Source organism: Scyliorhinus canicula, chromosome 17 (assembly GCF_902713615.1).
Source record: "Scyliorhinus canicula chromosome 17, sScyCan1.1, whole genome shotgun sequence".
Taxonomy (NCBI): Eukaryota; Metazoa; Chordata; class Chondrichthyes; order Carcharhiniformes; family Scyliorhinidae; genus Scyliorhinus; species Scyliorhinus canicula.
This window is the reverse complement of record NC_052162.1, coordinates 50663675-50691252: the sequence shown is the minus strand read 5'-3', so window position 1 is coordinate 50691252 and position 27578 is coordinate 50663675. Positions and strand designations below refer to the sequence as shown.

At 51.2% G+C, this 27578-nt stretch overlaps 1 protein-coding gene and 1 long non-coding RNA gene across 6 annotated transcripts in view; one reads left to right on the top strand and one right to left on the bottom strand.

Annotated features, from left to right (window-relative positions):
* The window catches only part of LOC119951755 (ADP-ribosylation factor-like protein 6), a 204383-nt gene extending 202078 nt beyond the window's left edge, over nt 1-2305 (bottom strand). For 3 of the 5 annotated variants that reach the window (XR_005457672.1, XM_038775083.1, XM_038775085.1), the window contains exon 1: nt 1900-2305. Coding sequence is in view for 4 of the 5 variants with exons in the window: in XM_038775083.1 (XP_038631011.1) it covers nt 1900-2040 (141 nt within the window). In the remaining variant the exon portion in view is untranslated. The remainder of the gene's footprint in view (nt 1-1899) is intronic. The other 2 variants (XM_038775080.1, XM_038775082.1) reach the window with 2 other exon arrangements.
* A 3805-nt stretch (nt 2306-6110) lies between these two features.
* The window catches only part of LOC119951756, a 44667-nt gene continuing 23199 nt past the window's right edge, over nt 6111-27578 (top strand). The window contains exon 1 of the long non-coding RNA XR_005457673.1: nt 6111-6215. This is a non-coding gene — a long non-coding RNA (uncharacterized LOC119951756). The remainder of the gene's footprint in view (nt 6216-27578) is intronic.

The window sequence follows — 27578 nt, the reverse complement described above, 5'->3', positions numbered from 1 at the left end:
TGTGAACATTACAAGCACAATTTACTGTGAAGGGCATCTCTGAATAAGTTAGCAATCAATTCCTTTTAGCAATCATTTGCTTTTGAACACATTACGAGTTCAATTTTGTCACAAAATAGAAAGTTTTACATTTGTATTTCTGTGTTAAGATTCAGATATGACTTTAAGCTTAATTTATATTTCTGAAGTTGCGCATTAGGGAGACTTCAGTTTTAGTTTCACTTTAAATATGCCTACATTTTAATGAAGTTCTTACGACTCTAAAACAAACGTAGGGTACAAAAGACTGGTGGGTTGCCAAGCAATCAGGGACCCGCAGAGACAGCAAAAACAGCTTGATTTAGTGATTTTCAGTTTAAAATAAACCAATTTGGCCTTTCACTCCACGCCTCCTGAAATTATTCCACAGATGGAACGAGACTGTTTATTAAACAGTCATAGAAAAGATAAAAGGATAAAACCAAACAACCTGCAGCACAAGAATTATGAATTAACAGAAATACAAGAAGCGCCATTACAATATTTACATCCAATTGCTCAGTTGGCAAAATTGCCACGTATGTCTAGCCCCTCCACCCCAGCAACAAAGTCCCAACAATGGAAAGTCTCACTGATGCATAACATGCCAGAGGAAAAAGAGAGTGTCCGTTCTCCACTCCTGCACTGGTTTCCTATCACCATCATCCAGCGACTCTGTCTGCACACCAGGCCGCAAAGTCAGTGGAGGTGGCAACAAGCCGACCCAAGAACTCCAGGCCGTGGAACTTAACCAGTCCAATGGTAAACAAAGTCACCGGCAGTCCACAAAAACTTCCCTCCAATGCCACCGACAAGCTGAACTGTCGAGACGGTCCGTTCCCAGCGCTGGCAGCTGGCTGGCTGGCTCCCATCCTCTGGATTCTTTCACCCGGTCGCGATAGCAAAAGAGGTGACAGTGGCTAAGCACCCGGCTTCCGGCATCAGCGGCATCCAGCGGTGATGGCGAGCACAGAAAGAACCGCATCCATCTACAAAAGAGTGGGAAGCTCAACCAAGCAAACAAAAGTAAATAAAATAATAATAATCTTCATTGTCACAAATAGGCTTACATTAACACTGCAATGAAGTTACTCTGAAAATCCCCTAGTCGCCACATTCTGGCACCTGTTCGGTACATTGAGGGAGAATTCAGAATGTCCAATTCACCTAACAGCACGTCTTTCGGGACTTGTGGGAGGAAACCGTAGCACCCGGAGGAAACCCATACAGACACAGGGAGAACGTGCCGACTCCGCACAATGACCCAAGCCGGGAGTCGAACCTGGGACCCTGGTGCTGCAAAGCAACAGTGCTAACCACTGTACTACCGTGCAGAGCAACGATGGGCCACCCCCTGTTAGGGGCACTATCCAGACTAAAATAAAAAGCAACGGAATCTTAGAACCTCGTCAATATGTGATTAAAGGGGTTTATAAAGGACCTCAGACCATGCATGCCCACCGGGAGCTTAAAGCAGACACCACGTGCTCCTCTCCAGGGATGCGGCCGGTCTCACTGCTCGACAATGGGCGTGATGAAAACAAGGAGGGAAATGTTGGAGTCTGTCTGTCATCAAGAGATACACAAAAGCGAGACACATACATTCGATGCTCAGATTCTGTCTCTAACATTGAGTTGTGGAAGAGTGCCAGCCATTAAACTAAAAAGGTTTTGAGTTGTCAGACGATAGCGTTCTTGAAATGTTATTGGAACTGACGTACCCTCAGACTGCAATGCAAAAATGAGGTAGTTATATACGGGCAAAGAAACATTACGCGCCTGTGAACTCTTTTGGAGTGCGCACCATTTGATGGGTCGTGGAGCTGGATTTATTTGCACTATATGAGAGAAATGAATTGCTGTTTTCGCTTCCGTACTCACATTTCCAGGCTTCAAGCGGTTAATGATTGTGCTCTTCCCGCTGTTGTCCAGCCCCAAGCAAAGGACATTCACGTTCCTGCGCTTCAGCCTCAGCCAAACGGCTAATTTATCCAGCAAGCCCATGGCTGGATTGGACAGCATTGACTCTGTTGCCAGGTCCCACCGCTTCCTCTTGTGTGTCTGCAGTGACGCAACTGCATCCCCTCAACCTCACTGGACATGCACCGGGACCGAGGCATCAACTTTGCACCCCGCCCCCTGCGCTGGGATATCTCTCCCCTGAAAAAAACGAGGGTTGCAGCCTGGGGACAAGAGACACTAGATGGCCCTTCTCTACTTTTTAAGCGGCATTTGTATTGCGCCTATGCAGCAATCAAAAAGAGGCGCATGTTAAACTCGCTGCACCGCAACAGAATTACCGCCTTCACTGACTTTCAATTAACAGGAAGGAGTCTTACAACACCAGGTTAAAGTTCAACAGGTTTGTTTTGAATCACTAGCTTTCGGAGCACAGTTCCTTCATCAAGTGAGTCTGCGCTCCGAAAGCTAGTGATTCGAAACAAACCTGTTGGACTTTAACCTGGTGTTGTAAGACTTCTTACTGTGCCCACCCAGTCCAATGCCAGCATCTCCACATCATGGCTACCTTCAATTAACAGAGCAGTCTTTCTGAGCGACCTCAAATCCAGGCAGCGAGATTAGAAATAGGATAGGTAGGATGAATGTGTGGCCAGAGGTTCTGTAGGACGACGGATTTCAGATTCCCAAAGTATTGGGACAGCTTCTGGTGAAGGTTGGTACAAACTGGATGAATTACACCCCAATAGGACCGAGACCAATCTTCTTGTAGGCGTATTTGCTGGCATTGTTGGGGAGGCTTTAATCAAGTATGGCAGGATGATGAGTATCTGAGCAAGGAGTTAGAGCAGATGAAAACCGGGTTAGAAACAAAAGACAGAGAAAATGAAAGCAAAAGGAGGACTCATGGAAATAAAACCCAAAAAACAGAGGCTTCCGGTGGCGCCATCGAGGAGACAGGTTGCAGGTCGGATCGCTCCCACCTGCGATGGGCAAACGGACCTTTTTCAACGGACTTTTTCGGGACCTGGCAACCTGAATCGGTGGAGGAGACGATAGGGAAGAGGCTTCCTCTCCGGGGTATGGGCAGCTGGACTACAAGTGGTCGAGTGGAGCGGCAAGGATCGAAGCGGGAGCAGCGGGGACCCCAGACCGGGCGGCCAAGCATGGCGGACAGCAGGGACCGGGGAGCGGAGGCTCACTGGCCAAGGGATCAACAGATGGAGTTCTTCAGGAACTGCTTTGCCGAACTGAGGAGGGACACGCTGGACCCGATGAGAGCGGTGATGGACCGAATGGTCGAGACACAGGCGGTCCAAGGGAAGGCGCTCAGGGAGGTCGAGGTGAAGCTCTCCAGCCAGACGGGCATGGTAACGGAGCTGGAGCACGAAGTGGAGGAGCTGAACGCCCGACAGAGGAGGATGCAGGAGCAGCTTGAAGAGCTGGGGAACAGAGCCAGGAGGCAGAATTTGAGGATCATTGGCCTCCCCGAGGGCTGCGAGGGGTCGGATGTGGGCGAATACGTGACGGGTATGTTCGAGGCGCTGATAGTACCGGAGGCCTTCCCTCAACCCCTGGAGTTAGATGGGGCACATAGAGCCCCCACAAGGAAGCCCAGGACGGGCGACCGACCGAGGGCCTTGGTGGTCCACTTTCACTGGCTTTCTGACAGGGAACGTGTGCTGCGATGGGCCAAGGCGGAGAGGAGCAGCAGATGGGAGAACTGCGAGGTTCGTATTTACCAGGACTTGGGAACGGAGCTGGCCAAGAGGCGTGCAAGATTCATAAAGGTAAAGGCAGCCCTCTACAAAAAGGAGGTGAGGTTTGGAATGCTGTATCCTGCAAAGCTTTGGGTTACGTTTGAGGAACTCCACTACTACTTTGAGACACCAGAACAGGTTTGGACTTTTATTAAAGATAAGAAACTGGATTTAAACTAATGGGCACTTAGTTCTTTCAGTGCTGTACAGTGCCGGTGGTCTGTTAACCTAATTTGCTCTGATTAGGTGTGGACTTGTATTAAAAGAAGAAGCTGGACTTGAACTAAAGGACTCTGGGCTCTGAGCTTTTGTGTGGCGGCGGTTTGTTAAATTATCCTGTACTGTAATGTTTTATCCAAGATTGTTTTCAGCCTGGACAGAGAGTGGGGGCTGGAGGGCGCACTGCTTAGGGTGTTTTGGGGGGATTGCAACAAGGGTGGGGGGGGGGGGGGGGGGGGGGGAGAGAGAGAGTACCTTGGTACCTTTTGGCGGGAGATCGGGGCCTCTGATAGGGTGATGGGCTAGGGGCTGGTTAAGGGACTTGAAAGGGCACGGTGGGATACAATCAGGTTAATGGGTCCCTGGTGTGTGGGGGGAGGGCCCGAGTGCTCGGACGGGAGACAGGCAGGTGCCAAGGGCAGGGGTCAGCGAAGCTAACGTAGGTCAGGAGGCACCAGGGAGAGCAGGAGGAGGGGCGGGCTAGGGCCAAGCGCAGGGCTGACCTGGCAGGTCAGGCCTCGGGGGGCCGGGGGGGGGGGGGGGGGGGGGAGGGTTAGGGCCACGTTAGTTTAGTTGAACACGTGTGGCATGGGTAAACAGAGCTGGCAGGGGAAGTGCCTTATTAACATGTTTATTCTTTCCCACTGTTCGTTTTCACTATGTTAAGGCTCTTTGCATAGGGCCTTTTTTCTCTCTGTAAATGTTACAAATTTGTGTTAAATCAAAAAAAAATGTTTTAAAACCCAAAAAACAGTGGCTCTCTTGTCCCTAGAGATGGGCTCAGTGTGAGGAAAGAGGTAGAAAAACAAAATTAAAGAGATGCATGTAGCTAAAAAAGATAAATGAACTCATAGCACAAATATACTAAAATGAGTCTGATTTGATAGCCATTTCCGAGACATGGTGGCATGGATCAAAGTTGGAAAATCAATATTCAGGGTTCATAGAATCATAAAATTTACAGTAAAGAAGGAGTTAATTTGGCCCATCGAATTTGCACCGTCCCTTGGAAAGAAATTAACCATCCTACTTAAACCCGTGCCTCCACCCTATCCCAGTAACCCCACCTATCCTTTTGGACACTAAGGGACAATTTATCATGGCCAAACCACCTAACCTGCACATCTTTGCACTGTGGGAAGAAACCAGAGCACCCGGAGGAAACCCACACAGACGCGGGAAGAAAGTGCAAACTCCACACAGACAGTCACCCTAGGCCGGAATTGAACCAGGCTGCCTGGAGCTGTGAGGCAGCAGTGCTAACCACTGTGCCACCATGCTGCCCCTTGACTTTCAAGGATAGTAGGAAGGAAAAGGAAGTGTGGTAGCTCTACCAATATAAGAGGAAAGAAGTATATTTCTGAGGGTTGATCTAGGCTCAGAGGATGTGGAGTCAATTTGAGTGGGATTGACAAATGGCAAAAGAAGGAATTGAGTAGTAGGAGTATTGTATAAACCACCGAAAAGTAGCAACACTAGGAAAGAGTTTAAATCAAGAAATAACAAATTAATGTAAAAAGAGCACTGCATTAATCATGGGCGACATTAATTTTCTATAGATTGAGCAAATCAAATTGGAAATGGCATCAAAGAGAATGAATTCATAGAGTGCATTGGGATGGTTTCGTGGAGCAATGGGAGCAAATCTCCAGCCGCGTTGCACATGGTGCAAATCCTGCAATGTTGGGGGAATTGCAGGAGACCCCTGAAAAAGGATTTGAACCAGTCGCAAATCAGTTTCTGATTCTCATGACCTGCTCCAGTTTGCATGATCAGGATCTCATCCAGAAAGGGCGAGAACCTGATCACAGCTCATTTGCATTAATTTTAATCTCATTACTGGGATTAAAGTTGAATGAAGTAACCTCCAATTCATCCGCCCCCCCCCCCCCCCCTCCAAACAGGAAGTCAGCTGTGTGCAAATCACTGCTAGTCCCTAAAAGCGGGGACCAGGCGTCATAGACACAGGGAAAGGAAGGGGGTGAATACCTTCTCTAGACCTATCTCCAGGGGGGTCTTTCAGTAGAGATGGGGAGTCAGGGGGCTCAGGCTGAGCTGGTGCGGTGCAGATCGGGGTGTTTGGCAGGATGGGAGTCGCGTGGCAAGACTTCCCTCAGTAGCTTTGAAAATCTTTAAACTCTCTTTCAGCATGTCAATTTCAAAGAGCTGTCAGTTGTAGTTGAAAGCCTTCCCTCTGATGTGTTGGAAACCTTTGATGTCTCTCCCATCCGGTCAATTTCAAGGATCTGTCAGATAAAGGTAAAATTCTTCCCTCTGATGTGTTGGAAAGTTATGAAGTGCTTTTTCACAATTTCATTCCGGTTTAAATGTTTCAAGTCTCTGGGCTTGCTAAGAAGCCTGAAAGCTTTGAATTGCATTATTTGCACTCAATTCACAGTCCATTACCATTTTAACAACCTTCTTGATTGAGAGGTACAGACTATTTCAAAGTAGGGATTAGCTTTGTTTGTTTGTTTTTTTTTTGTTTTTTTCTTTTTCTTAAAATTTAGAATATCCAATTCATTTTTTCTAATTAAGGGGCAATTTAGTGTGGCCAATCCTCCTACCCAGTACATCTTTGGGTTGTGGGTGTGAAACCCACGCAGACACGGGGCGAATGTGCAAACTCCTCACAGACAGTGACCCAGGGTCGGGATTCGAACCCGGGTCCTCAGCGCCGTAGGCAGCAATGCTAACCACTGTGCCGCCGTGCCGCCCCTTGTTTGTTTGTTTTTATAGCTCCTCACAGTCCAATAACTCGGAACTGTTCCCTCTTTTGAGCAGGTGTTGTGTCTAAGTTTTTTACTGCTGGGGTTTCCTCTGTTCTGAAGGCCTTCCTGGCGAGATTAGTGGGCAGCAGGGTAGCATGGTGGTTAGCATAAATGCTTCACAGCTCCAGGGTCCCAGGTTCGATTCCCGCTGGGTCACTGTCTGTGTGGAGTCTGCACGTCCTCCCCCTGTGTGCGTGGGTTTCTTCCGGGTGCTCCGGTTTCCTCCCACAGTCCAAAGATGTGCGGGTTAGGTGGATTGGCCATGCTAAATTGCCCGTAGTGTCCTAATAAAAGTAAGGTTAAGGGGGGGGTTGTTGGGTTACGGGTATAGGGTGGATACGTGGGTTTGAGTAGGGTGATCATGGCTCGGCACAACATTGAGGGCCGAAGGGCCTGTTCTGTGCTGTACTGTTCTATCTATCTCTGTTTGACTGTTCATTTTCTGCTGGAGTTTCCTCTGTTCTGAGGACCTCCTGAGAAAGAGCAGGTTCTCTGTCTGACTGTTTTTGTCATAGTGGGTCTTTTTCAACTTTTTATGCTAGAACAGCATTACTGTACTGGAGGTTGTTTTCAGCCCCTGAACATGCTGGTGCAACTAATAAATTAAAGCCCAAGGGTTCCTCAATGAGAACCTTCTCATAGCCACCGTTTAATTCTCTGGATGCATGTTATGACCACCCCAGGGGGCTCAGAGGACTTTGGAGCTCCCAGGTGGTCAAGCACATAGTTGGACAGTCCCCGAGTTGCAACTGGAGAACAGGTTGAGGTGGCAGAATTTAAGAATTATGGGCGTGCCTGAGGGGGTGGAGGGCCCGAGGTCGACTGAGTACTTCATGAAGATGTTGGCAGAGTTGTTGGGGGAGGGGGAAGTACCCTCCCGATATGAACTCATCGGTCGCTCAGGCCCAAGCCAAAGACAAATGAGCTGCCAAGGGCGGTCATAATTTGTTTCCACAAATTCTACGTCAAGGAGAAGGTCCTGAGTTGGGCAAAACAAAGGCCTGAGGTGCTGTGGGAAGGAGCTGGTATTCGTATATACCAAGACTTAACTGTGGAGCTGATAAGAAGGCAGATGGCCATTGGTCGGGCGGAGGCAAGATTCTACACTAATGGTGTGAGGTTCGCCATCATCTAACCGGCGAAGTTGTTCTCTATTGTCTCAAAGTAGAAGTCCCTTAAATTATAGGTGACCTATAATTTAAGGGACTTCTACTTTGAGACAATAGAGACGGCGAAGGCGTTCGTGAAGACTGAAGTACTGGGGTTAAAATGAGAGTTGGGACTGGGGTTCGGTTCAGGACTGAAGGAGGAGGGGGTGAAATGTTGTACACAGCCTCATTTCTTGTTTCAGGATGTGTATTTGTTCTGTATGCGTGAGGGGAACAATTTGTTTTTTGGGTTAGTTGATGGGGAAGGGTTACAGAGGGTACGAGAATATTGAGCTTTGGGGTTATGGCAGTTTTCTGCGACGTGGATTTTGCACTGATTTTGTTTGTCTTCATTCTCGGGGACTGGGTCATAGAGAGGAAATTGGGAGATGGGGGCCTGGGCAGGGGCCTCCATACTAGCAAGCAAGGGTTGGCTTGTGAACAGGAGTTGTTGAGGTTGGTTTGTTGTTTTCTTTTTTTGTATGGTGAAATGATGAAAATATGGCGAATAAAAATATTTTTAAAAAATAATTTCAAGCAGAATCAACATAGTTTCATGAAGGGGAAATCGTTGGTGGGTTTCTCTAATCCAGAGACTAAGTGTTGACGCCGTCATAAATGCCGTCACGTTTCACGGTGGCGTCAACATGCCCTCAGAAGCAGCAATTCTGACCCCTAACATGGCGTAGGGCTACAGGGGCCGGTGTGGAGCAAAAAAGGCCCCCAGCCCGAGAGGCTGGCCCGCCGATCGGTAGGCCCCCCCCCCACCAGGCTGCCCCGGATGCAGGTCCCGCCGGGTAAGACCACACGTGGACGGCGCCGGCGGGACTCGGATTTTTTGTGCGGACGCTCGGCCCATCCCAGGCGGAGAATTTCTGTAGGGGGGGGGGCACTTAGAGCGGCTCCCGACCAGCACCGTGCTGACCGCGCCGGTGCCAATGGCGCCAATTCACCACTCTCTGGAGATCAGTAGACTGGCGTCGGGGCGGCATCGTGCGATTCGCGCCCGGCCCAGCGATTCTCCGACCTGGCTTGGGCTGAGAGAATCCCGCCCCATGTCTGAGAAATTTAGTGGAATTCTTTGAGGAGATATCAGCCAGAATACATAGAGGAGAACCAGGTGATGTTATATAATTGGAGTTTCAAAACGCATTTGTTAAGGTGCCACACAAAAGGCTACTACGCAGATAGGAGCTTATGGTGGTGGTAGCACGATGGCGCAGTGGTTAGCACTGTTTGATCAGCCAGGTTTGATCCCGGCTCTGGGTCACTGTCCGTGTGGAGTTTGCACATTCTACCCGTGTTACGTGGGTTTCGCCCCCACAATCCAAAGATGTGCAAAGTAGGTGGATTGGTCATGCTAAATTGCCCCTTAATTGGACAAAATGAATTGGGCACTCAAAAAAAAAAATGTTTTTAAGTGGTGGTGGAGGTAATATTCTGGCATGGACAGGGGATTGGCTGACGAACAGGAAGCAGTGAGTAGCAATAAGGGGGTCTTTCTCAGGTTGGAGGGCAGTAACCAGCGGACTGCCACTCCGATCCGTACTGGGACCTCGACTCCACAATATATATTAATGATTTGGAGGAAGGAACAGAGTGCACTTTGACCAGATTTGTGGATGATACAAAGATGGGAGGGAAGGTTGGGGTGCCTCCCAGGCTATCGGAGTTTCCCAGGTACTGGGAGTCTCTGGCACTGCTGATGCCACCTGGGCACCTAGGCAGTGCCACCCAGGCACCCTGGCTGTATCACCCGGGTGCAGCTCTGGCACTGCCAAAGTGTTCAGGTAGCACTTCTAGCCTGGCAGGGGCACTGCTTGGATGCCAGGCTAGCGGTGCCTAGGTGGCATTTTGCCTGTGCCAGGGATCAGGCCAGGGGATTCCCTGTCTTATGAGGTGGGGTGTGGGGGACTTGAGGACCCCCAAACAGGTAGACTGGAGCATTGGGGAATCCAGGGGTCGTGTTGGATAGCTCTTCAGTGCATAAAATAAAGGTAAATGTGGCAATAGCAGGATCTTCCCCACCAAGTCCCGAAAGAATAACAGAGTCCCTTTTAATAGTGAGGTCCTTCCCTACACTACAAGCGCTGGGAAACACCCCGCTAAACCCGCCCGCAACAGCACTCTTTTTTCCACGTTAAATCGCACCCAGTATTTATATGGCAAGTTCCATTGAGCTTCTGGTCATGCTAACCCCCAGAATGTTGATGGGAGATTCAGTCATAATAATGCCATTAAATGCCATGGGGTGACGGTTAACCTCTCTCTTCTTGGATATGGTCATTGTCTGGCACTTGTATGTTGCGAATGATACTTGCCAGTTGCCATCCCAAGTCTGGATATTGTCCAGGTCATTTTGCATTTGAACCTGGACTGCCTAAATATCCGAGGAGCCATGAATGGTGCAGAATATTGTGCAATCAACATTACTCCTGTAATGTTGTCCTGGAGCAGAGATGACTGACCTCCAACAACCACAACCATCTTCCTTTGTGCCAGGTATGACTCCAATGAGCGAAGAATTTCCCCCCTCATTCCCATTGACACCAGTTTAACTAGGGCTCCTTGATGCCATACTCTGTCAAATGCTGCCTTGATGTCAAGGGCAGTCATTCTCCCCTTGCCTCTTCAGATAAAAATGGCAGAGTCAATCAACTGTGACTTTTGGGAGGTTTTGCTTTTTAATAGCGACTGGGAGATAAGAACGAGGAAGATCTTCTGGAGAGGTTTTGGTTGAAGGGTTGCAATCCACTGCTCAGGAAGTATAACCTGACTGACCTATTCTCCACTCTTTGTTACTGGATTTCCAGCCGCCTCTTCCCTCTTCTTGTCATTCAGCAGCTGGTTGAATAATAATAATAATCTTTATTAGTGTCACAAGCAGGCTTACATTAACACTGCAATGAATTTACTGTGAAAAGCCCCTAGTCGCCACACTACGGCACCTATTCACTGAGGGAGAATTCAGAATGTCCACTTCACCTAACAGCGCATCTTTCAGTTCTTGTGGGCGGAAACTGGAGCACCCGGAGGAAACCCACGCAGACACGGGGAGAACGTGCGGACTCTGCATAGACAGTGACCCAAGCCGGGAATCGAACCTGGGTTCCTGCCGCTGTGAAGCAACAGTGCTAACCACTGTGCTACTGTGGGTTGACAATGTCCCATCTACATCGTGCCATTGAATAAAACAGCCAGAATGACTTATCTTTATTTTGAAAGACCTTGAATCACAGGGTTCTTCCCTCCTGCTCCTCCAATCATAGGTTCTGTCTCTTGAGAAGCAGCAAAAGTGACAGGGAGACAACCTATCATTATGGAAGCAGGAGCAACGAGTATGGGAGTGACATACCTATGATTGGAGACACAGCTCCTCACAGATTCTGTCTCTCTGACTCTAGCTACTTCTTTCATCAGATAAACAGGATTGGGGGTGGGGGGGAGTTGACCTTTCTTTCAATATTTTGAATTTTTCCCCCTCACCTTTCATTTTTTTGCAGGCTATATGTGAGGTTAGAAGGGTGAATTTGTCCACTGTCCCGGTGTATTTTGAATCCTGCTGCACATTGCTCTGCATTAAATTCCATCTTCCACTTACCTTCCCGTTCTTCTGGACGACATATATCCTGTTGCAGTCAATTTGAATAATCTTCACAGCTGCCACACCGCCAAGTTGGGGATTTTCGGCAAATTTTAAACTTTACTCTGCATTTCAGTAACAAAATAATTTATGAATATCAAAAAAACAGTGGATTTAACACTGACCCTTGGGGAACTATCTACCATCATCCAGTCTGAAAAACAATCATTTACAACCACTCTCTTGTTTTCTATCCTTAAGCAATTTTTTCATCCAAGCTTACAAAGGCTCTTCTATTCCTTGAGTCACAATTTTGTTAGCTGGCATTTTAGTTCTACTAGGTGTATTATTCCTTGTGCCTGAATAAAGCTCGTAGTCTTACAGTTGAAGTAGATGCTTTATTTGTATGAGCTTGTTCTCACTCCAGCGCTTATACTATGTTACATCTGAGCTGTCTGTCTGTGTCCTGTTCACCAGCTGTCGTTCCTGTGAAGAGTGCCCTGACTTCCTGTTTGTCTATATACATCTCTGGTGCTCCCTCTAGTGGTTACTTAGTTATCATGTATTTACATTCACCCATTGTGTGTATATAGTGATGCATATCTCTACACCTGGTACTTTGGCAAACACTTTCTTAAAATTCACATCCACAATTTGGATTGCATTCACTTCATCAACCTGCTCTGTAATTTCATTAAAAAATTAAATTACATTAGTTAAACACAATCTGTCTTTTACAAATCCATGCTGGCTATCCTTAATTAATTCAAATCTCTCCAAGTGCCTGTTGATTTTTTTCCCCCGGATTATTATTTTAAAACATTATTCACTACTGATGTTAAACTATTTGGCCTGTGGATACTAGGACTATCCTTGCATGCTTTCTTAAATAAGGGGCTGGATTCTCCATTTCTGAGATGAAGTGTTGCCACCGGCGCAGGATTCGTGGAGTTACATGACAGCAAAACTGCCGGCGCAGCTGGACCGCTTCTGCTACTGTTGAGAGGTTAGCAACAGCGCCATGAACACAATTGTTTCCAATGAGAAATGATGCAGGATTCACTGGTTTTGTGATTGGCATTCAGGAAGCTGACAAGCTGCAGCACATATACACACTTCACGGCCCACACACACCATCCCAGCAAACAAGATGGCAGCAAGATGTGCGTAATGCACAATCAATCACTACTGAAGCGAGATTGTAGTCCAATTGAAGGCTTTAATGAACAAGTAGTTACCCCAGCAGCCCCGGTACAGAATGACTGCTGTGTGTGAAACACAGACTCTTATGCTCCGCCTGCTGGGCAGAACCAGCAGGCAGGTGCTACCACTCATACTACAGTATAACGTACATCCCACCTAGGTACCGCAATACCCCTAATATAGCCTACCACATTCACCCCCTGTTTAAAAAAGAGTTCTGAGGGGATGGTGGCCTTGCTTTTACAGTGGTAGAGGTTATAGCGGTACCCTTCGGTGCCTTTACATGCAATTATTTACAAGTTCATTTTACAGTGAGGCTATCAGCTGGTCGGGAGCCCTGGTCGTCCTCTGCGATCATCGCAGTCCCGGCGGTGATGCTGGCATCGGCTTGGGAATCCGTGGCTCTGGGAGCGTGTCGTCTTCAGCTTCATTGCATCCGGATGGGGCCAGTGGGAGGATGGATCCTCCTGGGAAGGGGGTTGGGGTGATGTGCGCCAGTGAAAAAATGGTTGGGGTTGGTTGGGGGGGGGGGGGATCCAGCAGGGACCAGATCCCGGAGGGAGACCGTGTCTTGTCGGCCGTCGGGGGGCGTCACATAGGCGTACTGGGGGTTAGCATGCAGGAGATGTACCCTCTCGACCAGTGGGTCTGCCTTGTGGGCCCGTACATGTTTGCGGAGTCGGACGGGTCCGGGGGCTGCCAGCCATGTTGGGAGCAAGGACCCCAAGGAGGACTTCCTGGGGAAGGCAAGGAGACGTTCATGAGGTGTTTCGTTGGTAGTAGTGCACAGTAGTGATCGGGTGGAGTGAAGTGCATCGGGGAGGACCTCCTGCCATCGGGACACTGGGAGATTCTCCCTCTCTACCTGCCCGTTTCCCCGGGGGTTGTAACTGGTCGTCCTGCTGGAGGCAATGCCCTTGCTGAGCAGGAATTGACGCAGTTCGTCACGTACCCTCTCCCCCGCATATCTGAAATGGTCAACCAGATAACGCAATACAAGGTCTTCTCCACAGTAGACCTTAAATCAGCCTACCACCAGCTCCTCAGTGCGGTGTTGCTAATTGTGTTCTCTCTTTAATTGGCTCTGTTTATGGTGGTTAATATGGTCGCCTTCCTTAATTCTAATTACGTTTGCTGAAGAGTCGCCAGGTATCTTCTCGATACCGCCACAAGGTTCAAAACCGAATACTGATCAAAGACTCGATACACCAGTTAGTAAGTTCAAAATCAATGCTCATTTATTTACACAGTCAAATATACTCATGCACAAACTCTACCAACTAAACTATCACTACTACTAAAGCTAATACTTAGCTTCGGGCGCCCACTCTGTCAGAGGAACAATGGCCGGTTCTGAGGCTGCTGGGGTTGAGCTGGTACGGAATAGCAGATAAGAGCGTCTGTCTCGTAGCGTGCGTTGACTTTGGCCTTACTTGTTCTGGTGCAGCTGCTAGGCAGGTCTCTCCTCGCTGAGAGCCAAGGCCAAGAGAGCGATTCTCTCTCGGGGCTTCTTCTTATGCCTGAAGGGGGCATCGTGGGCTTTCGGGTGGGCCTTGAACTTGGCCCCAATTCATTGGGCCGTTTCTCGATCGTTCCTATCGATTTCCTCCAATAAAAGGGTGGGTGCCCTGATTGCTGGGCGGGCCCTAAGTGGGTGTTGGCCTGCTTTGTTCTAGTTTCCTCTGGCGCCAGGGTGTCTGCCTTGGTATTGTTTACTTAAATGTTACCTTTTTTGTCCCCGGAGATGGCTCATTAGTATGGTAATGGGTTTGCAGTATCGGTCTTGTCTGGGAGTTTGGCTCCAATCAACAGACAAACTGATGCGACCTCAGGGTGACCAGGGTGAGGAGGTAGTGCTGTGCCCCTTGTACTAAAAGCCCCCCTCCTCCACAACCGGCCGAAACCCCACCCTGCACCACATGCCAGTACCCATACTGGCCACAATGGCTGGGTCCCCTGGCCACTGAGGCCACAAGCTACTCACCCTCTGGGTTGCATGCAATGGACTGTCTAACTATCGTTTTCTGTTTGACCCCCATCCAGGAGAAGGCCACCCATAACCAGCAGAAGCGGGAATAAACTGGAGGGGGACTGCAGGACCTGCGGCTCCTGACTGTGACAGAACATAGGCCTTGGACGTGGTCAGCAGCCCGGAGGAAAGGGAGATCTCTGAGTGGAGTACGGCCGCGTGCGAGGGAGTGAGATCCTGCTAAGTGATCCCCGCGAAACGTGTCAACCCCCCCCCCTCACACCATCCTCACCGCAACCCTCATCCCCACACCACCCTCACCCGACACTACCTTCACCCCCACACCACCCCCAAACCATCCTCACCTCCACCCTCACCCCACACCACCCTCACTCCCACACCACCCTCACCCCCATACCACCCTCACCCCCACCCTCACCCCACACCACCCTCACCCCCACCCTCACCCCACACCACCTCACTCCCACACCACCCTGACCCCCATACCACCCTCACCCCCACCCTCACCCCACACCACCCTCACTCCCACACCACCCTCACCCCACCCTCACTCCCACACCACCCTCACCATTCATACCACCCTCACCCCCATACCACCCTCATCCTCACCCCCACACCACCCTCACCCCCACCCTCACCCCACACCACCCTCACTCCCACACCACCCTCATCCCCTCACCACCCTCACCCGACACTACCTTCACCCCCACACCACCCCCAAACCATCCTCACCTCCACCCTCACCCCATACCACCCTCACCCCCACCCTCACCCCACACCACCCCCACCCTCACCCCACACCACCCTCACTCCCACACCACCCTCACTCCCACACCACCCTGACCCCCATACCACCCTCACCCTCACCCCACACCACCCTCACTCCCACACCACCCTCACTCCCACACCACCCTCCCTCCCACCCTCACCCCCACCCTCACCCCACACCACCCTCACCCCACACCACCCTCACCCTCACCCCCACACCACCCTCACCCCACACCACCCTCACTCCCACACCACCCTCACCCTCACCCCACACCACCCTCACCCTCACCCCACACCACCCTCACTCCCACACCACCCTCACCCCCATACCACCCTCACCCCCATACCACCCTCACCCCCACCCTCACCCCACACCACCCTCACCCCCACCCTCACCCCACACCACCCTCACCCCCACCCTCACCCTACACAATCCTCATCCCCACACCACCCTCACCCGACACTACCTTCACCCCCACACCAACCCCAAACCACCCTCACCCCCACCCTCACCCACACCACCCTCACTCCACACCACCCTCACTCCCACACCACCCTCACCCCATACCACCCTCACCCCCACCCCACACCACCCTCACCCCACACCACCCTCACTCCCACACCACCCTCACCCCATGCCACCCTCACCCCCACCCTCACCCCACACCACCCTCACCCCACACCACCCTCACTCCCACACCACCCTCATCCCCATACCACCCTCACCCCCACCCTCACCCCACACCACCCTCACCCCCATGCCACCCTCACCCCCACCCTCACCCCACACCACCCTCACCCGACACTACCTTCACCCCCACACCACCCCCAAACCACCCTCACCCCCACCCTCACCCACACCACCCTCACTCTCACACCACCCTCACCCCACCTGCACCTCACACCATCCTCACCACCACCCTCATCCCCACCCTCACCCTCACCCGACACTACCTTCACCCCCACACTACCCCCACTACACCCTCACCCCCACCCTCACCCCACACTACCCTCACCCCAACCCTCACCACTCACCCCACCCCAAACCTGCGGTCTAATCATGCACCTTCTCTTGTGTCTTGCAGGACCTGCTAGAGATGGGGCGGGACCATCTGCCGTTTCCCCCCCCCCCTCCCCCCCCCCCCCCCCCAGTCAGAGCCACAGCTGGAGCTCCCGTGAGACGAGTGCCGATGATGAAAGCAGCTCGCTTGGCAGCCTTTGACCCAAGAAGGAGGATACCGTGGACTCGAGTCTGAGGATGACGCAGATTACCCATCACAGCTATCTCCAACACACTCCACCATCCCAGAGACACTCACTTCAGTTGGGCAATTTAGTGAAGAGGCTCCTGCAACACTATCTGCTGCGCACCACACAGCTGATTTGGTACAGCAGGTGGAGGTAGGAACACCCGAGGGGGTGGAGGTCAGGCCGACCCCAGGAACTAGCTGCCGTCCAGATGGGTTTTGGGCTCCTGGAAAAGATAGTTCCAGCAATTGAGGAGATGGAATCACAGAGCCAGGGTTGTCGGTGAGCACCCAGCACCTGCAGTTGAAGGAGTACAACCACCTGCAGGAGCAGGAGGTGCTGACAGCCATGCGTGCCACACAGGCCAAACAGCACGGGTAGTGTCCACGGTGGAGCCCTTGGGGATGGCTTTGGCTATGGATCAGCATGTCCAAGGCCTGGGGCATTTTGTGAAGGCGCTGGCCGAGGCCCAAGTCAGGGCTGCTGCCTCAGAGGTAACCATGTGCGAGAGCCACCTGGAAATTGCAGCGGCGCTTCTGTGCGTGGCCCAGTCACAGCAGACCATTGCTGGGAACACCCAGGCGTTGGCCAACGTGGCACAGGCACAGAGGGAGGTGGCCCAGTCCCAGAGGGTGATGACGCAGTCACTGTCTGATGTGACGTAAGCCCAGAAGGTGGTGGCACAGTCAATGGGTGATGTTGCACAGTCCCATCTTGAGATGGTCCGAGTTCTAAATGGTTGCGAGCATGCAGAGCCTGTTTGAGACCAGAGCGGGCCTCCAGGACAGGCAGCGGTAGGTGGCGGCGCAGCCTCAGGGGTTAGCTCCACTCGCATCCCTGTCCCATGGAGAAGCCCAGGGGCCATCGGGCACCCTGAGGGAGGAGGTGATGGGGCCCATGCAGGTGACTCCCACAGGGAAGGTGCTGGAACACAGCAGCACACTGGAGCCCCCCCCCCCCCCTATCCCTTGGGCATCTGGTGGACAGCGGGCAGAATAGGGCGGCACCATGCCACCTGGGCTCATTCAGGCCCGGTTGTTCCAGAAGAGGGCCCGCATAAGACGATTCCTGACATGTTTGAGATGCCCACCTCGGCTGGGCGTTGGCTCCCAGTCAACAGGGGTTATCCAGTGCGGTCGTGGCTGATGACACCTATCCAGAGGCCACAGACCGATTCAGAGACCCGCTACAATAGTGCCCATGCAGCGATTAGGAGCGTGACCGAGTGGTGCTTCGGCCTATTGAAGATGCAGTTCCGGAGGTGCCCTCCAGTATGATGCTGAGAGGGTAGACTGCACCGCGGCGGCCTGCTGCATCCTCCACAACATCGCGCAGCAGAGGGGCGACGTGCTGGAGGAGGATGATGAATAGGCCACCTCTGACGAGGATGTGGAGAAGTGGGAAGATGGGCAGGACGTGGGACCCAGGCATGTTCGGGAGGCCGCACGACGGCCTGGGCCAATGCACACGGGATGCTCTGATCGCCTCTTGGTTCACTGACTGGGGGAGGGGGGACACTGGCCAGGGGCACTTACAACGCAACCCACCCTCACCCCTGCCCAGGCCTGGCCACCCCAACCCCCCCCCCCCCCCCCCCCCCCCTCCACCTGCACCCCTCCGAGATACATATCTGCCGCACTACAGGGTGTAGGCCCTGGGTTGGCAGTAACACCGGGTCTGGTCTAGGGGATGGAGGATGATGACAACCTGCTTTGTGATGATCTCTGGTGCTCTGCATCAGTTGACAATGTCTGATTCCTGCCCATGGTTGCACTATCCACCTGGGTGATCCCTGCATACGAGCTGGCTATTTCATTACACGGTCTCATCGGATCCCTGGGGTAACAGTGTGGGGACGATCGTGTTTGGGGGGGTGGATAAGGGTGGGGAGCGAGGAAGGAGAGCCCAGGCCACCCACAATATCTGCCCATTGTCCTCAACAACACCCTTTCCCCCCCGCACCCCTCTTCTCTGGCACCCTAGACCAGCCCATCCCTCACACCCATCTGACTGAGCACCGAGGCAGGTTGCAATAGTGGGAACAGGTGTTTAGTGTGACAAAGTATATACAGATTTGAGCCCTAGGCCATAGCACTAAACTGAGCCCTGCACCCGTGCCAACTTAACGTGTCTAACTTTCTGGCCTTCTAGGCCCTAACGCTATGCCTAGGTGGATCCCCAAACGGTATAGCAGGAGTGGAGGCAGCTTGCTGTGATCCCCGTCTTCTGGGATGACCAGGCCTGGATTGGCCCAGCTGCTCGGGTGTCCCATGTGGCGTGCTGCTGCCCTGGGGGGAGGTCGTCCGAGATGCTGCGGTGTTCTGGCACCTTCCCTAGGGGAGTCACCCTCATGGGCCCCATCACCTCATCCTCCTTCGGGGTGCCTGATGGCCTGGGACAGGGAAGCGAGCGGTGCTAACCCCTGAGGCTCCCCCACTACCCATGTCCAGTTGTGGTGGCCAGCTCTGGTCTTGACCAGGGTCTGCATGCTCGTGGCTATGGAGCACAGGGAGTGGACCATGTCTGTCTGGGACTGCGCCACGTCACCCATCGACTATGCCACCATTTTCTGGGTCTATGTCACATCAGTCAGTGACCGCGTCATCTCCCTCTGGGATTGGGCCTCCTCCCTCTGTGTCTGTGCCATGCTGGCCAGCGCCTGGGCAATGCTGTTGACGTTCCCAGCCATGGTAAGCTGTTACTGGGCCATTCTCAGAAGCGCCGTTGTAATGTCCAGGTGGCTCTGACACATGGCTGCCAGTGAGGCGGTAACCATGTACTGGACCTCAGCCAGCACCTGCACAGATTGCCCTCAGGCCTTAGACATGCTGATCCATAGCCAAAACCATCGCCCCCAATGCCTCCACTGCGGATGCCACACATACGGTGTTGGTCTAAGTGACACACATGGTCCGCACCACTTCCTCCTGCACATGGTTGGACTCCTCCAACTTAATCTGGTATACACTCCATCAGAGACTGGCATTTTAGTTTCTTCCCTCCCTCACCAGCTCCTCCCTTACCCTGCCTCTCTACTTTCTTAAAAGATGTTACATCTCTGATGTTTTCCAGCTCTGACAAAAGGTCATCTGCTGAAACTTGAACTGTTTCTTTTTCTCCAGATGTTGCCGGACCCACTAAGCATGTCCTGCGTTTCTAGTTTATTTAAAATGGTTCACACCAGGCTTATGGTAGTGTGAAGATGACGAACAAGTGGAGCCTACAGATGGAGCTTTGAAGCATGTTGAAAATTACTGCATGAACTGCGGAAGAAGCCAATTGATTGATTCTACTTTCTCCAATTAATTTCTGCCAAATTGGCAGCTATGGACTGCCGGGCATATTAGGGGAGAGGGCATCATTGGGGTGGGAGGGGGGGGGGGGGTAGGTGGAAGAGCAGGGGGGTTCGGGAACAAGGGATAGAGGGAACTCATTTCCAGGTTAGCAATGAATGTTGAACTCAAAAACAGGGTACAACAGCAACCAATTTCTATTTCAGTTTTGCAACATTTTTATTGTTTTATTTATTATTTGTACTGTTGAGCTGTACCATAAAACTAGAAATATTATTTTTGTGAAAGAACTGCTGAAGGTGCAATTGCCATTGTAAAAAAACGCTTAGGACCAAATTAACATATGTGTTTTTGGATGGTATGCATTTCCATCAAGTTGTATTGCCACTCATCACAAATATGTTTGATTTTCTGATTCACACCTCCAACAACAGTCATATTCAGATACTTTCAAGGGTGGGGTGGTGTGGGTGGCCCAACATAGTATCCAACAGCTTTCACATGGCTTTCCCGACTTGAATCTTAATATTCCTAAGGTTTTAATGTTGGTGTAACCTTTCTTAATTGGTGAGACTCTCAAAGATATTCAGAAAGCTTCCTTGTCCCTGATTAGTGAGATTCACAAAAATGTATGTTCGCACCCCATTGCCACTAACCTTCATCTCACTGCTAAAGTAAGTTCTAACTACCATCTCCTAATTTATTTTTAAAATGTTGCGGCATGGTTAATGAGCTCAAAAATACATTTTTGCATTCAGCTTTGTAAACATGAATGATTTGAACTACTTTTCAATAATTAACTGCTGAAATGTCATTGTCAAATTCTGAATGATCATCACGCTTCCTGAGTTAATGAGTAACTTGGAAGAATAAATTACCAACCACTACAAATGATGTCACCCTCCTGTCTGAACAATCTTTATCTTTGTGTCCAAGCTAAAAAGCATCCCCAGCAGTAACAAGGATTTGTGAGTTTTCAGTATGACATCATCTATTCCACTGGAACTGTCTATTCCTTAATGGTTGACTTTTAAAGTGTAATTATCTCACAATGTAAACTTGGAAAATTCTGCAATAACATCCAATCTATAACACTTAAAGGCTAAAAGAACTAACAGTCACAGATGTTCAATATTCTCACATCTTGGGCGGGCAGTGGGTGCAGGGAATCTAATTTATCAGGAAGCTTGATGTAAATCTCCCTAATCAAGAACGGCCAGCCCAAATTAAATCTTTAGGAATATTAGGATTCAGGTCAGGGAGGGCATGGGAAAGCTTTAGGAAATGATGATGGACCACCCACAACAGCATGAAGCCTGAATCATTTTTGGGTTTGGACCGTATTTGCATTGGATTGGCAAGAGTCTTGAATGAATGTTATGAACAGCTCACTGATTTGGGGGGAAACAGGAAACCTGGCAGCTCCACAGTGGAGCCAAGCTAGAAGAAAACTTTAAAAGAGGATCATAATACTTCTGTGTGACCAAAATGAGAATTATTATCCTAAAATATACTCATTATCATTATCAGTGGCTGTTTTGTGAACATAAGAGATAGGAGCAACAGTAGGCCTCCTCCACCAGTTAACAAGATTATGTCTGATCTATCTTAACAACACCTTTGTGCATTATTCCCATATCCCTTAATTCGCTTAGTACCCCCAAATCCATTGAAACAACTTTTAATGGTCCTTAAATGAAAGTCACTCAACGCCGAGCACCAATATGTGGACTGTGCACTGGCATGCTCCACTGATTGGTACTAAAAATTGTAGATGGAGCCCAACAACCAATGTGGTACCTCAGTTTGAATATTCATTGGGCATCTCTTACTGTTTCAGTTAGGGGCCTTGGCCGCCCATTTCCAGGCTTGCCTGAAAGTCAGGTTGTCTCAGTGATCTGTTAAAAAATAGCAATTACTTGTTGCCCTAGTTTCCAGTGTTAACAGTGAGGGATGATCACAGACATTACCCTCTCTGTTTCTGAAGAGACCACGGTGTCCATTCACCCAATTCACAACTATAATCTTTCTCTTTCTGAAACTTCTCTTTTGTTTTCTCAGGGTATTTCTATCTCTTACTCTTTTTTTTTACATCTCTACTTCTGCCATTTAATCTTGTGATGTACAATCAATGGACACGAAACGTAGATGAGATCCAAACGATAGGCTTTAATGCACAAGATGTGTGCCCGGCAGCAGACGTACAGAAGAAAGGCCGACTGCCGGGAAGTACGGGTTCTTATATCTCGCCTTGTAGGCGGAGATACCTACCTCTCAGCTAATCGGCTGAGAGGCACATGACTTACCCGGGCCAATGGGCAGCGAGTCCTCTGCACCAATAGCAGCTCACTTGCAAGGTACCGTAATACCCCTAGCCATACTACCACATTCACCCCTTGTTGAAAAAGAAGCGGGGGGGGGGGGGAAACGCGGACATGAGGGGGGGGGTTTCCCGTGAGTACGTGAGACTGGTAGTATGACTAGAGATGTTTAGGTCATACCATTGCATCGATGGCTGCCCACTGACCCTCAACTTATGTGCAAAAAAAAAGGCAACTATGTACTGTGTATAAAATTGGGGGGGGGGGGGGAATGGGGAACAGGCAAGGAACAAAAAAAACACAAGAGTCCATCCGCAGGCAGAAGTCCACCAGTAGGTCACATCAATTCAATCAGTCGAATGGGCGCCTTTGTTGACCTGCGCAGCGGTGCCAGCGACGTCGGAGCGGTGGGCATCCGTGTCTCCAGCAGCGATGATCCTGTTCCTGTGTCCGTACCCCTGATGAGAGCTAGCGGGGGCCAGGCCGGGGGAGGGGATTTCTGTCCACTGGGCTGTGGGGGCGTTGGTGGGGCCGGGTGGGGGGGGGGGGGGGGGGGGTGTGTGCAGGGGGCAGTTGGGGTTCGGGAGGCTGCAGGTGCTGGGGGGTGTGGCCGTGATCCGGCGGGTGCCAGGTCCCGAAGGGGGACCGTGTCCTGTCGGCCGTCGGGATACTGCACATACGCGTATTGCGGATTTGCATGGAGTAGACTTGTGCACCCACACGTGCTTCCGGAGCAGAATGGGCCCTGGGGTAGCCAGCCAGGTCAGGAGCGGGGTCCCCGAGGAAGCCTTCCTGGGAAAAACAAGAAGACGTTCGTGAGGCATTTGGTTAGTGGCGGTACAGAGAAGTGACCGGATTGAGTGGAGGGCGTCTGGGAGGACCTCTTGCCACTGTGAGACTGGGAGATATCTGGACCGTAGGGCTAGCAGGACGGTCTTCCAGACCCTACCATTCTCCCTCTCAACCTGTCCATTACCCCGGGTGTTGTAACTGGTCGTCCTGCTGGAGGCGATGCCCCTGCTGAGCAGGAATTGACGCAGCTCGTCACTCATAAATGAGGACCCCCGATTGCTATGAATGTATGCAGAGTAACCGAACAGGGAGAAGATGGTGTGTAGGGCTTTGATAATGGTGGTCGTGGTCATGTCGGGGCAGGAGATGGCGAAAGTGAAACGGGAGTACTCGTCAGTCACGTTGAGGAAGTACGTGTTGCGGGTGTTGGAGGGGAGGGGACCTTTGAAGTCCATGCTAAGACATTCAAAGGGGCGGGAAGCCTTTATGAGATGCGCTTGTTCAGGGCGGTAGAAGTGCGGCTTGCACTCCGCACAGATGTGGCATTCCCTGGCCACTGTCCTGATCTCCTCGATGGAATAGGGCAGGTTGCGGGTCTTTATGAAGTGGAAAAACGGGTGACCCCCGGGTGACAGAGGTCCGCGTGGAGGGTTCGGAGGTGGTCCACTTGTGCGTTGGCACAGGTGCCGCGGGACAGGGCATCAGGAGGCTCATTTAGCTTCCCAGGACGATACAAGATGTCGTAGTTGTACGTGGACAACTCGATCCTCCACCGCAAGATCTTATCGTTCTTTATCTTGCCCCTCTGTGCATTATCAACATGAAAGCCACTGACCGTTGGTCTGTGAGGAGGGTAAACCTCCTGCCAGCAAGATAGTGCCTCCTATGTGGCACAGCTTCGACTATGGCCTGTGCTTCCTTTTCGACTGTGGAATGGCGGATTTTGGAAGCGTGGAGGGTACGGGAGAAGAAGGCCACGGGTCTGCCCGCTTGGTTGAGGGTTGCCACCAGAGCAACATCAGACGCGTCGCTCTCGACTTGAAAGGGGAGGGACTCCGATAGCGCGCATCGTGATCTTTGCAATGTCTTCTTTGATGCGGCTAAAGGCCTGGCGGGTCTCCAACGACAGGGGAAACGTGGTGGACTGGATGAGTGGGCGGGCTTTGTCGGCGTAATTGGGGACCCACTGGGCGTAATATGAAAAGAAGCCCAAACAGCGCTTTGAGGGAGTGGGGGAGGGGGAGCTCCATCAGGGGGCGCATGCGTTCGGGGTCGTGGCCTATCACTCCGCTATGCACTACGTAGCCGAGGATGGCTAGACGGTCGGTGCTAAACACGCACTTATCCTTATTGTAGGTCAGGTTAAGGAGTTTTGCGGTACGGAGGAATTTGCAGAGGTTGGTGTCGTGGTCCTGCTGGTTGTGGCTGCAGATGGTGACATTATCGAGATACGGGAAGGTTGCTCGTAAACCGTGTTGGTCAACCATTTGGTCCATCTCCCTTTGGAAGACCGAGACCCAATTTGTGACACCGAAAAGGAACCCTTAAAAAGTGGTAGAGTCGCCCATCCGCTTCGAACGCAGTGTACTTTCGGTCAGTCGCGCGGATGGGGAGCTGGTGGTAGGCGGACTTAAGGTCCAACGTGGAAAAGACATTGTACTGCGCGACCCTGTTGACCAGGTCAGAGATACGTGGGAGAGGATACATGTCCAGCTGCGTAAATCTGTTGATGGTCTGATTGTAGTATATGACCATCTGATTTTTCTCCCCGGTCTTAACCTCCAGCACTTGTGCTCACCAGGGGCTGTTGCTAGCCTCGATAACCCCTTCCTTCAGAAGCCTTTGGACTTCGGACCTGATGAAGGTCCGGTCCTGGGCACTGTACCGTCTGCTCCTGGTGGCGACGGTTTTGCAATCCGGGGTGAGTTTGCAAACAAGGATGGGGGATCGGCCTTGAGGGGCGTGAGGCTACAGTAAGGGGGGGCATAGGGCCGCCGAATTTGAACGTTAAACTCTGGAAGTTGCACTGGAAATCTAACCCCAGGAGTGCTGCCGCGCAGAGGTGGGGAAGGACGAAGAGCTTATAGTTTTTAAACTCCCTCCCCTGGACCGTGAGGTCTGTAATTCAGCAGCCTGTGATCTGGACCGAGTGTGAACCGGAGGCCGGAGCGATTCTTTGTTTCACCGGGCAAACGGGAAGTGTGCAGCGTCTTACCGTGGCAGGGTGGACGAAACTCTCTGTGCTCCCGGAGTCCAGCAGGCAGCTCGTCTCGTGGCCGTTGAGAAGTATCTTCATGGTCGCCATGGACAGCGTGCGGGGCCGTGACTGATCCAATGTTACTGAGGCGAGTCACTTGCGGGGCCCTCGGTGCCGATCCAAGATGGCGGTACCCGTCAGCCGCACGTGGTGGGGGGGTGAACAAAATGGCGCAGCCCGGGGATCGCACGTGGAGTCGGGGGCCCAAAATGGCGGCGCCCAGGGATCACTCGTGGCGGTGGGGGCAGCGAGGTACGTGAGCCGCATGGGGCCCCTGAGGACTGCGGGGGGAGGACCCGCGGTCACTGCTTGGGACTGCAGCGACCGCCTTGGACTGACAAACGGCCGCAAAGTGGCCCTTCTTGCCGCAGCCTTTACAGATTGCGGCACGGGCCGGGCAGCGCTGGTGGGGGTGCTTGGCCTGGCCGCAAAAGTAGCAGCGGGGCCCCGTGGGTTTATCGGGGTGCCCTGCGGCGCAGGCCTGAGGGGGCTCCGAGTCTGCGGAGGTGAGGGGGGTCACGTTCCATGCTGCCCAGGGGGCTGCCGCGCGGTCGGGAGCATACGCGTGGGCGTTGCGATTAACGACATCTAGAGAGGAGGCGAGGGCCCGTGCTTCAGCAAGGCTTAAAGTTTATTTCTCTAAGAGTCTCTGGCGGATCTGGGAAGATTGCACACCCGCAACGAAAGCGTCTCTGATTAAAAGTTTGGTGTGCTCGGCCGCAGAAACTTGTGGGCAGGCGCAGTTTCTCCCCAGAACAAGGAGGGCCCGGTAGAATTTGTCTAAAGACTCATCAGGGAATTGCTGTCTTGTGGCCAATAAGTGCCGAGCGCAGACCTGGTTCACCGGCCGGATGAAATGTCCTTTAAGCAAGTCCATGGCCTCGTCATAGTCTGTTGTGTCCTCTATGAACGTGTACACGGCGGTTCCAACGATGTGCAGTTTTTGTTCCCTTGTCAGGGGGTTTTCGGCTGTGCTCAAGTAACTATTGAAACAAGCCAGCCAGTGTTTAAATGCTGCTGTTGCATTTGCTGTGTGCGGGTTGAGTCGAAGGTACTCCAGCTTGATACGAAGCTCCATCCTCAAAAAACGTGTGCATTAAATTGATGCACAATCAATGAACACAAGACGAAGATGTGATCCAAACGATAGGCTTTAATGCACAAGATGTGTGCCCGGCAGCAGACGTACAGAAGAAAGGCCGACTGCTGGGAAGCACGGGTTCTTATATCTCGCCTTGTAGGCGGAGCTACCTACCTCTCAGCCAATCGGCTGAGAGGCACATGACTTACCCGGGCCAATGGGCAGCGAGTCCTCTGCACCAATAGCAGCTCACTTCCAAGGTACCGTAATACCCCTAGTCATACTACCACATCTTGTTTGTGCCGTGTTTATATATATTTTTCTCTGTGACTTTTCTGAACAGAACTGCACATTCTTAGGTGGTTAACAGGCACGGTATACTTTCCAAATAGTAAAATACTAGAAAATGTGGAGAGACGAAGGGGGCCATGTACATAGAAGATTAAAATGTCATCAGCAGGTGCAGAAAATAATCAGAAAGGCTAATGGACTTCAGCCATAATCTTATTGAATGGCGGAGCAGGCTCGAGTGGCTGAATGGCCTCCCCCGTTCCTATTGTTTATGGTCTTATGGTTAATTCTGACATTTATATCTAAAATACAAGAGTACAAAGGAAGAAGTCATGTTTCAGCTATACAAAGCTTTGGCTAAATCACACCTTAAGGCCTGCGAACAATTCTGAGCACTATATCTTAGAAATGCAAATAGGCCTTGGAGGGACTGCAAGATAATTACACGGAGAGACTATACATACGAGGGTTGTATTCCCTGGAGGTCAGGTGGTTAAGAGCGATTAGGTTTCAAGATATTAAGGGACCAGTTAGATAGGTAGATAATCAGAAACATTTTCTGTTGGTTGGGAGACTAAGACGAGGTAAAATAGACTAAAAATAAAAGCCAGAGGGTTTAAATTAAGAAACAGCTTAACACACAATTAGGAAGCATCTTTCGATCAATTGTGTGTGAAAGATTCCGCTCTCACCAAAGACAGGAATCATGGCAGGAAGGGACACTAAATTTGTATGTTGAAATGGTCAGTTTCCCTCCAGTAGAAAACTAATTTTGAATTTTGTTCTCCCAACTTTCAGGGTGTATTAAAGGCTGCTTGGGTTCCTGAAGAACAATGTCGGGAACCCCCTTTGCTTTTTTGCATGTTCATTAAAGGG